The sequence below is a fragment of the Trichomonas vaginalis genome, chromosome IV (genome assembly GCF_026262505.1).
Source record: "Trichomonas vaginalis G3 chromosome IV, whole genome shotgun sequence".
In the NCBI taxonomy this organism is placed as follows: Eukaryota; Parabasalia; order Trichomonadida; family Trichomonadidae; genus Trichomonas; species Trichomonas vaginalis.
The window spans coordinates 22768337-22779407 of NC_067206.1; the positions used below are offsets into that span (position 1 = coordinate 22768337).

Here is an 11071-nt window from a genome sequence, read left to right on the forward strand (position 1 = left end):
CATATAACCATACTCTTGACAATATTGTTTATATTCATCGTACAACGACCTTTCATCTAAACACTCAAAGTTAGTCTCATCTATAAACAGTTCATATACACTCTTGTTTGCTTCTAACAATGTTTGTCTTTCTTCGGTATGTGGAATTTGTCTTGGATTGAACTTTGAAATATCTAATGTCATAAAATATGAGAACAAGTGGTTGTAAAAGTTAGGTGTCAAAGTTTCTGCTAAGTCGTCAAAATATTCTGTATCTTGCATATGAGAATCTGACGTTCTGACAACTACATATCTTCTGTCAGAACTTTCTAACTTCATCGGAACAGCATTGTTTGAAACCATAATGAAGTTTGCAACATTTTCACAAACTCTTTGGTCTTTATATTTCTTTCAACAACTCCAACTTTGTCTGTTATAAGACTCTTCAAAGCATCTGAGTTCAAAACTTTTGTTGTATCTATACTTTGAAGTTCGTTACATACTATAAGTTTCATATTCTCTATTGAGGAGTTAAATTTACAGATGTTTTCTAAGTTTGTCATATTCGGGTTCGAATAGCCCTCTAACAGTTTGCACAAAATATCTGTAAAGAATGTGTTCTTACCATTTCCTTGTTTTCCAATTATAATGAGAGCAGTTTCATTTTTAGCACTTGGATGTTGTAAGATGTTTGCAAACCAACATAAGATATACTCATAGACTCTTTCGTTTCCATTGCATATAATTTCTTTGACATGGTCTAACCAAGCTTCTATAATATTTTCTTTCCATTCTACTTGTTCATATTTATATCCAGTGAAGATAGAATAGAAGTTTGGAGAAGGTGTATAGAACTTTATACCTCGAACTGAAAAATCTTCTAACTTTGACAATAAGATATCCCAAGCATCTAACATCTTCATGCCAACTTGTACGACTTTTATTTTCTTAAGTTTCTGTCTACATTCTTGTTCTGAACTATTGTTGCTCTTGGTTTGTTAAAGACAACATCCCATTCTTTCATGACATAACATTCTGGGGCAGAGTCAACATAAATGACTAAACGTTTCAAATTCTCGACTGCTTTGTTATAGTCTCTAAATGGACACATATTTCTGAACGCTTGGAAGTCATAAAAATCTGAAACGTCTATTCTGTACATTTTTATAAAAATAAAAAAAAATATTTTTTTTATTCTTGACTTTGTTGTTCCATTTGTTGCATTTGTTGTTCTTGAGCTATTTGTTGTTGAAGTTGTTCTTGTAATACAATACTTTCACCAGTTGCATCTTCCAATTCGAAACTTTCTGCCGTCATTGACAAATACATAGGACATAAAAGTTTTACAGGAACAAAGTTTGCGTCAACTAAGGTTAAGTTTATGTTTGCTAAAGTGTTTGAGTTTACTAAAGCTGAAAACTCTGCATTCGAATGAACAATAGGCAAACCAGCAGAGAAAGTGTTGTTTATACGCATGAGTATCTTTTGGTCATAATAGTTTCTGTCGACATTCGAATAACACTTTGAACCTAAGTTTGAAACAATATATAAGATTGGTGTGCTTAATGTCAATGGAATAGACATTCCTTGTATGACACCTTTTCCTGTTATAGGAAACTGTTGGTAGTAAAAACCAGATATAAGTTTTGTATTATAGCTCATATCGTTTATACTAAACTCAGTCGGACATCCAAACATAATGAAACCTGCTCTAGTTGCAGCACATGTTACATCCGTCCTTAAAGTATTAAATAAGTCAACAAAACCTGTTGGTGGTATATCTGAGTAAGTATCTTCAAAGGAGTATTTTTTACCATTCACAACAATAAAATCTTCTGGTGTCAAAAGAGCAAAACAGGCTTTAGTCGTCATTGTGTTTAAAGTTAGTTTACAATATCGTCCTTGAGGACTTTGTAAGTTTGTTGTTATAGAATTATATGACTCAGGGTTTTTAGTCGTAATAGTATAAACCATTATATCTTCTGCCATTTACTTAGCAAATAAATTTTAATGAAATGTTGTGGTCGTCAAATATTTTTATAACGTCTGGGAAACTATATTTTAAGTTCAACGTTTCACCTCCTTTCATAACGTATATCTTGTCAATGACATTATATGAAACACCACAGCAAGCAATGTCGGGCTCTATTTCTTTGATGTTTATATCGTCTGCCTCTGTCAAAAGTTTCAATAGTTCTTTCAAAATTTCATGAGGTGCGATGACATATGAGTTCACTTTTACAGGGTTGTGCTCAACCAAGTTTAACATTATACCCAAAGCTTGACAAATCTTCTCCTGAGTTTTAAGTTTGTCTTTAAGTTGTTGGTAGTCATTTCGAATATCTGCAACAGAACTTAAGTCTCTGCTAACTTCGGGATATGTTGGTTGTTCTTTTACAGGAACTATTGTTATACCATCTTCGTCTTCGTATGGTTTCCCCACTTCAACATCTCTTTCTTTGACATTGACAACAACACTTTGACTGTTTGTTTGAGTTGGTGAATTTAACTTCACATCTGCCATCGCCATTAAACCTTTTGAAACACTCACGCTTCTATTTTTCGGAAATGACATTTTACTTAGAATAAAAAGATGGACGTATTCGGATATCTTATTGAATTGAAGCAGAACAAAGTTTATACACACAAACAATACAAATACATTGACAGAATAGTTCTTTACACAAACAATGGAAAATGTTATAGAATAGCAGTCTTTGCTGAACCAAAATATTTTCATAAAGCAAAGAAAGTTGGTATAACCGAGATGGTGAAAGTTCTTGAAGCAGACAAAAATATAACAACAAAACTGACCGATATTTCTAAAGGTAAGGTTTTAATACAATACTATATCAAAACTGGCGTACTGTCAATATTTGACGGAGAGAAGTCAGTTCAAGAACAACTTACTGACCTGCTGCCAAAATCTGCTCGATGGAAGCTGTCGTTATACCAATCTGAGGAGCCCCAGCAGGTTTCATCGAACGAATCTTCAAAAGAGCATCTTCCGTGAAAAGTGCTATTGGTTTTGTAAACTTCTTTGCTCTCATTCATCTGGACCGTCTCTGTCACCAGTATATTGTATTTGTACAGTTACCAACAGTTGAAATACCACCCATAAAGTCTTCTGAGTCAGCAAATGGAATGCCAAGCCAAAAGTTTGAACGGTCTCCATTGTATATTGAGTTTTTTGACCTCCTGTATGAGTCCATACTTCACATATGCATAATAGAACTTTGCATTTCAGGGTTAATAGTTGTTGTGAAGTTGTTGTTAAAGTTCATAAGCATCTAATGTCAATGTATGACCTCATATCCTCAACTGTAGAATATTCTTCTCTTGGATATATTTGCCATCTATGTTTATATGGTATTTAATACCAGGTTGTTAGAAGCAAGAATAGTCATTTATAGTTCGTCTAAACAGTACAAACATAGTATCTGCATGTTTCATTGCAGTTGTTAAAGCAATATCTGTTCTTGCACCTGGGTCAGCACTTTGGTTTCCAACTTCACCTGCAAAGTCTTGACAGATATTTGGTGTATAGGGAACATAAGCGGAACTGCAATATATTTGGCAGCTAAAGCATTTGAAATATCTGTCCAACATATAGACTGCAAGTCTGCTTTCTATTCTCTTGCATTCAAAATTTTTCGCATGTGAACTTAACTGGTCCCAAGCATCTCCAGCAGCATTGAAATAATAGTTTACTTCATGTTGAGGTTTGAGAAACCAAAGTCTAAGTCAACTTGTGTTTTGCAAAAGTCGGCGAATGACATTTTATTTGTTCCACTACTTCTGTAAAGTGAATGGGTCTTGTGTTGTGCAATGACTAAGTTTTTGCTTGGAGTAAGTTCGATAGAAATTTTTCCTGCCCAGTTTGGCAAGTATCTTAAAAACCTGAAGATGAGGAAAGATGACAAAGAACTCTAAGTTTCAAGTTTTACTTTGGTTACTGCTGCTGCAGTTTGTCCAGAAAAGGTTAACATAAAACTCCTGGAACTTAGGGTCAAGTCTTCTTATTTTCTCAATAGTTGCATACTGGTCTGTTTTGTTCTCTAGCTTGTGGTTTACTGAGTTTCTCAAAGCGAACCATTCATAGTTTGCCCATGTTACTGTTTGAACTAATCAGAGTTAGAATATATCTTATATCCCATGAAAACTTCTGGAGCATATTGGTATCCGACATAGAAAATTCCATTGCAACCTTTCTTGTCAGACAACTTGGCAAAGGTTTTATTTCAATGTCTTGTTCCACGTATAAGAAAGAGTTGTCAATAGAAATTATATGAAACCTGTCGCAAGCAATATCTACTGTTGTTGAAGAACCTTCTCCAAACTCACCTACGTTTCCATAAGAAACAGCAGTTGTATATTCGTAAGTTCCAGGAACTATTTCTGACCTTCTAATGGCATGTCGCATTCGTTATACCATTCGGAAACATTTCCGTTCATAGCATCCAAAACTGTTGGCGTATATATTCTGAGCGCGTACATTCATATGAGTAAAAATATAGAATAGTTGGATTTTAATGTCATAATAGAACCCACTGGACCAAGCTTTACTTTCTTCCTGACTGAGTTTTTAACTCTTCTTTTTCCTTCATTGCCCTCTGCTTGAAGTTGTTGCATCTTTGCCGCATGTTCATCTAGTATGTTGCAAATTTTCCATGCCTTTTGCCTTTTGCTCTTTGGTCGCCCATCTCAGGTAACCTATAATCCTAGAAAGAGTTTGTCATAGTTTGTATTTGAGTCTTCGCGTATTGTTTGCATGACTCTTTCCTGAGTTTCCGGTTCAAGCTCTTCAAACAGTGCCTGTCCATATGGAATATGCTCGTTTCCAAATATATGTTTTTGTAGCCATTCTGGTTTTCTTTCCATGTTACCAACTATATCTTTTGTGAATGGGAAAGCTTTTACCCAATCTTTCAGTCTTGCGTCGTTTATTTCTGTAGTTGGTTTTATTTTGTCAAGGAACATGTTTTTCAATACTAACATTTCATTTGGTACTGTCCATTTGAGTTTTCTTAAATATTCATCCCTTCTCGGTTCATTGTCTGCAAAGTAAGTTTTTATGACATTTTGTAAACTTTCGTTTGCAAGGTCATGTACAATAGGTTCTCTTCCTTCTCTCTCCCTAACTTTCTTTCTAAACTCTTCACCAAATATACCATCTCTTTATGGTTCTGTGTAGTTCTTTGAGATAAATGTTCTAGAACGTCAGGTGTTATATTTCCATCAGCCATGTTCATTTCATACTGGTCCAAAATATCTGCATGTTTCATATCTTTCAATGGCATTAAAGCCGCGCTTAAAATACCAGCTATATCTGGTTCACCATTGACTTCCATTGCGTCTACAACTTCTTGGAATTGTGGTTGTAAGTTTATGAACCACCTATCCGGGTTAGCTTTATGACCCCATCTCATTGTAGTTCCATCGTCTGCAGAAACAAAAGTAGGTTTGTTTCCATCTTGGTTAGGTTCTGAATGAACTTTAAACAATGTTTCATTTCTATATGTTTTCTTGAAATTTAACCTTTTATCTTCACCGAGTTCATCCGAAGATTGAACGTTAAATGCTCGTAAGTAAAAAGGGTTGTTGTATTTGTGTACATTTTTTTTCAGTTCTTCCATTCTATGCTGAATATTTTCATCTGGTGTTGGAGTCTTTTGTATGTCGGCAAACATTTTTCGATATTCTTCTACTATGTCAGCCGAATTTTTTTTAGACTCTTGGAAATATTCCATATTCTCCGCATACTCTTGTTGAGGGTCAAGATTTTTCGGCTGTTCCAAATCTTCATCTAGTTCTGTGAGGTTAGTTTCCAAAGGAGGACTTGTTCGTTTCCTTCAGGCTCTTCTAGCTGTTGTTGCTGAACTATTTCTTCCATGTCTGGTTGTATCTGAACTATTTCTTCCTGTGGAGTTTCTTGTACCTCATCTGCTGGCATTTCATATATTCCGAGACCGTTTTTAACAATTTCCCTATCTACGTCATCCGCATTCATAAGCTTTTGTTCTTTCGTTCCGTCTCTATTTTTTACGCGTTTCATGACGAAAGTTGAATTGTCATTTAGCTCTGACATCAAATATCTCGGAGTAAATTCATCCATGTCATTTGGATGATATGCTATTAAATCATATCCCTTAGCGAGCTTGTATTTTCCAGGTTTGAGATTATATCCGTTTTGGTGCTGAGCCATAAAGCTAAATAGGTTCGGGTCAGTATTTCCATCCTTGAACTTTCCAATAGCTTCTTTATATCTGTCACTAAAGTCAACAGTATCTGGGAAACCACACTCTTCTTTAAGCATTTTTAAGAATTCTTGGTTTCCTTGTTCTCTACTTCTTTTATGTCCTTGCTCTGTTTGTGGTGCAGTGTTTTGAACTGTTGGTTGTTGTGCAGGGTTTTGAACTGTTGGTTGTTGTGTTGGTTTTGGTGCATGCCTGTGTCTGTGTCCATGTGACGATGTAAATGTGTTAGGTAGTCCTGGTGCAGGTGCTTCTCTTGGAGGGTTTGGTGGTATATAAGTTCCACCAGCTGGCACATATGTTCCATCTGCAGCATAATGTCCTACCTGACTTTTCGTTCTTAAGAAAGCATTTACTAGGTCTTTTTTGGTCTGTTGTAACTCTTTTTCTTGACTTTCCACAACAGTTGCTCTAACGGAGTCATAGGCACTTTGAACTGCCTGTCTCGTTGCTGCATCTGTTATTTTCGTCATATTTTGTGCTACTTCTCTTAACTCTTTGTCGAAACCTTCAGACTTCAGTTTCTTTCCAGATGAGAAGTCGTTCACTTGTTTCACCTTACTATGAAGAGCTTCGAAGGCGTTCTTAAAGTCAGCATTCGTTAAAGCTTCATTTGAACTGTCTTCATCCGCTTGTATTTTTGTCCTTATTGACCCTATAAGCTGGGCTGCTTTAGCGTTGGCTTGGGCATCTAACCAGTCATTGTTAGCTTTTATATATTCTGCGCTTTTCATTGCCTTTTGCATGGCTGCGTCGTTATTTTTACTTTCTTGTGCTAAGTTTTCATACTGTACGGTTTGGTTTTGCAACTGTAAAAGTTTTTCTGCCTTTACATTTGCTTCAACTTCTTTTTTATACTCATCGCTATCCATATATGTCTTCAGGGCTTTTTGTTTTATCTCTTCATCTTTCAGTACTTTATATTGAGTAGTATGGTTTTTCAAATTTATGACATCTTGTTCCATTTTTGCTACTTCTGCTGCTTTTTCTGACACTTTTTTCGCATATTCCTCTGTACTTAGTTCTTTCAGTTGTTCTTCTTTCTTCTTTTTCTCTACGTTTAACTCATTGAGTTTCTTTGTGTGTCTGTCATATTCTAGTTTCTTTTCGTTTTCACTTATTTGTTTCTGTATGTCTATGTTTGACTTTTTGACATCTGCTATTTGATTTTTGAGTGAACTCAAATTCATTTGACTTTGAGGGTTATAGGCTGTTCCGTCTGCAGCTCCACCATAGCCTGCCATTTTCGCTAAAAGTGCCGCTCTTAAACCTCCACTCTGTGCACCAACAACTCGGTTTAAAAGCATAGGATTGCTTGACATTTGTTGCAACATAGTGGGGTCATTCATAATTTGTTGTTGCAACTGTTGTTGTGGTGTCAGTTTTACTATTGGATGTTTCAATGCTCTCTTCCTCTTACGTATATTCTTACGTAGCTTACGTGGCATTTTAAGTGAAGTTAAAAAGCGGTTTTTGACAGATGTTTGTATGACACTTTTTGTTCAGCACAAAAAACTACTCGGTCAAAGTGTTGTCAGTTTTGTAAAATAACCGTCCTATCTCATTCTATAAGGGGGAAAGGCTTCTCAAAGTATACTTCCTTGGAACGCCTGTAACTTTTCCTGTAGCGACGATAGACCCTTACTTGTCCGGACAAAGTTATACTATTTTGAGTGCTCTACAAAAAAGTCAACGGCGACGACTCTCAAAAACCGTTGTGTAAAAAGTTTTACCGTTGGACAAAAAAGTATATATAGAAAACAAAAAACGTTTATAGTTCATTCAATATTTGAGATGGAACGGTTTTCCAACGGTAACTATTAAATAAAATAAAATTATAGAAGGGGTTACCGTTGACGAAAACGGTTTTTATTCAATATACATTTTCCACAAACTTCTGGTCAGTTCATTTTTGTCTAATGGAAGACCACAGTAGTAGCATGACTGACAATTCTTTACAAAAGCTCTTTAAAGGTCAAACACTTATATCCTCATACTTTACTAGTATGTCCAAAGAGGTTACACAGGTTTCAGTCCAATCAGACTCCAATCAGACACAAATTGAAGCTCAAATTCAACCAAAAGAAACTGCCGAAGTCGAACAAACTACAGAAGCTCAAGTTGTTTCAGTCCAATCAGACTCCAATCAGACACAAATTGAAGCTCAAATTCAACCAAAAGAAACTGCCGAAGTCGAACAAACTACAGAAGCTCAAGTTGTTTCAGTCCAATCAGACTCCAATCAGACACAAATTGAAGCTCAAATTCAACCAAAAGAAACTGCCGAAGTCGAACAAACTACAGAAGCTCAAGTTGTTTCAGTCCAATCAGACTCCAATCAGACACAAATTGAAGCTCAAATTCAACTAAAAACTTACACTCCTACAGAACCAGAAGGTGTCTTCTCATTCTCAACAACAGAAGCAAGATATAGAAGACTCATTGCAGATTATCCAAACAATTTGTCCTTAACAGACAACAATGACTATGATAGATATTTCAAAAGTATAATAAAACCAGTCGAAACATTAGAAAACAAAGTTCAAAACCCGACAGTAATGGTTGACTTTTTCTTGTCGAATTTGCCTTATGTTTCAACTATGATATCTCTTCAAGCAATTGACGAATTCATTATTTGCTGTGAACCAAACTTAAGAGAACAGTTATATGAAACACTCAAAGACTTTCGTCCTTATCCTTTAACTTACAATTGGAAAGAAGATGAAAACAAACACGGTTCTTTCTCCTGGAATCTTTCCATTGTTGCTCCAGCTGGTGTAGCTGCACATCCATTCGAAATATATCCAAAATTGCATTACGAAAACAATATGCATATTATAACAACAGCCGCTTTAGATATTATTGAACGGATACCAGATGGAGAAGAAGTTTCAATAATATCTGTTCAAGCAAACCGAGTTGCAATGCCACTTACAGTATGCAAATTCACTCACTCAAGCAGACAATTCTATCAAAATCTTGAGTTCGTTTTTACTGGCACAGCCAAAATGCTTCTCAAAAAACCAGAACAAACCAAAATAACCATCTTCTTATCTGGTTATTGTGAAGATGAAGACAATTCGGACGAAGAAGAAGAAGAGGAGGAAACAAGCGAAGACTCAGACGATATCCAGTTCATTTCCATCCATAAAAAACATTAAAGCAAACATTTCAGAATAAAAACTTCATTTATACTAAACATCTTCAGGGCTAGAAGGGGCGCAGCCCCTGGAAGCCCCACTACCTTTTTTTTTTTTTTTTTTTTTTTTGATTAAATGTTTTTATTTATCATGCAATTCTTCTTGCGACCAAAGATTTGAATAAAAGTTCAAAAAATAAGATAGCTTAAAAAATAATATACGGTAGTGTTTACTAATAGATGAATAGTATATAAATTCTATTAAAATGGATTTGATCCAAAAAAATATATAAAATTTGATCATAAATAAAATTGTTTAGTAGTCATTTAAAATGATGTAATTATTCAAATTTTGCTAAGACCCATTCGTCTTTGATATATAACTCCCATTTTTGCATTTCTGGCTCGTACCAAAATTTTGAAACTTCGAATAATTCGTTAGGAGTGTAATTACTATTCGTTTTTGGATTAATATCGAGAGATAAATGTGGTGTATTGTTGTATTTTTCAATGAACTGCTGAACTGAGTCCTTGATTTGTTGAATATCATCCAACTCGTCTGGCAAAAACTTTTCTAAGCTTGGCCACAGGCGCTCCACCTTGCCGTTCTGTCTTGGCATATACGGCAAGGTGTGCTTCCAAACTATTCCGTTTTCCTGCATAACCTGGCCGAATTCACCGCGGTTTTCACCGCCGTTATCGGTCCAGATGCAGTAAGGAATAAACTCCTCTAAAAGTTTTCTTAAAACCTTCGCTGTTGAGTTGGAAGACTTGTTTTTCAATAATTTAGTTTTGAGAACTTTACGTGTCATATCATCCAATATGGCAAAAAATGGAAAAGAAACATTACCGTGAAGGTAATGAATATCGCAGTGCCATATCAAATTCTTTGATATGGCACGATATTTGGTAGGTGGATCTGCTGGTTTGTAATCTCTTTTTGAAGATAAACCTGATTCCATCATAAATTTTTCCACTTGATGATGCTTTATTTTTTGTAAATTGTCAAAAATTTGATCTTTTGTCAAATCTTCTATATTTTCAAATTCTTTTGCAATTTCTTCTTTTTCTTTCTCACAATCGGGATTTTGAGCAATATTTTGAAACCTTTTAATCAATAAATAAGTTTTTGAAATTCCTCCTTTATATTGTGAAACACAAGAATTAATTAATTGTTTTTGCTCAAATGTTGGTGGATTTGGTTTTCTGCCGCGACTAACTTTTGGTAATTCGATTTCTTGAAGTTGAAATGCTCTTCTTATTGTATTTTCGGCAACATTCAATTTAATTTTACCATTTTCCAATTCAACTTCCTTTCCCACACTTTTGTAAGATTCACCTTCTTCTATTCTTCTTTTAGCTTCAAATAGCCATTCTCTGCTTATAGATTTGGCAGTAGTCATAAAAGTGGTCCTTCTTTTGTGATAAGATTCAAATTTGAATGTGGATGATAAATAAAAATCAAAAATAATTGTTATAATTTAAATGAAGAAGTAATTTAAAACGATTTTATTTATGATCAAATTTTATATATTTTTTTGGATCAAATCCATTTTAATAGAATTTATATACTATTCATCTATTAGTAAACACTACCGTATATTATTTTTTAAGCTATCTTATTTTTTGAAATTTTATTCAAATCTTTGGTCGCAAGAAGAATTGCATGATAAATAAAAACATTTAATCAAAGTCAATT

General features: G+C 34.7%; 5 protein-coding genes and 1 pseudogene across 6 annotated transcripts, besides 3 other annotated features; 2 read left to right on the top strand and 4 right to left on the bottom strand.

Moving 5' to 3' along the window:
- Positions 1 to 9502: part of a mobile genetic element that runs on past the window's edge.
- On the bottom strand, positions 1171 to 1968 carry TVAGG3_0149760 (uncharacterized protein; the record flags this gene model as incomplete). The annotated part of the gene is made up of 1 exon (XM_051224596.1): positions 1171 to 1968. One exon carries the CDS (start codon positions 1966 to 1968, stop codon positions 1171 to 1173), a length of 798 nt encoding a protein of 265 aa, XP_051109582.1.
- On the bottom strand, positions 1973 to 2509 carry TVAGG3_0149770 (protein of unknown function, DUF4106 family; the record flags this gene model as incomplete). The annotated part of the gene is made up of 1 exon (XM_051224597.1): positions 1973 to 2509. One exon carries the CDS (start codon positions 2507 to 2509, stop codon positions 1973 to 1975), a length of 537 nt encoding a protein of 178 aa, XP_051109583.1.
- Positions 2573 to 2992, top strand: TVAGG3_0149780 (uncharacterized protein; the record flags this gene model as incomplete). Its single annotated transcript, XM_051224598.1, has 1 exon — positions 2573 to 2992. One exon carries the CDS (start codon positions 2573 to 2575, stop codon positions 2990 to 2992), a length of 420 nt encoding a protein of 139 aa, XP_051109584.1.
- Positions 3367 to 5669, bottom strand: TVAGG3_0149790 (annotated as a pseudogene). Its single transcript has one exon. A coding segment is annotated over exon 1 (2303 nt).
- On the bottom strand, positions 5786 to 7582 carry TVAGG3_0149800 (protein of unknown function, DUF4106 family; the record flags this gene model as incomplete). Its single annotated transcript, XM_051224599.1, has 1 exon — positions 5786 to 7582. The coding sequence occupies one exon, from the start codon at positions 7580 to 7582 to the stop codon at positions 5786 to 5788; it is 1797 nt and encodes a 598-aa protein (XP_051109585.1).
- On the top strand, positions 8153 to 9394 carry TVAGG3_0149810 (uncharacterized protein; the record flags this gene model as incomplete). Its single annotated transcript, XM_001285984.2, has 1 exon — positions 8153 to 9394. The coding sequence occupies one exon, from the start codon at positions 8153 to 8155 to the stop codon at positions 9392 to 9394; it is 1242 nt and encodes a 413-aa protein (XP_001285985.2).
- Positions 9408 to 9502: a terminal%2Cinverted (terminal inverted repeat of Maverick-3 transposon ID:TVAGG3_0149610).
- A 214-nt stretch (positions 9503 to 9716) lies between these two features.
- Positions 9717 to 10775: a mobile genetic element.
- Between the last annotated feature and the right edge of the window lie 296 nt (positions 10776 to 11071).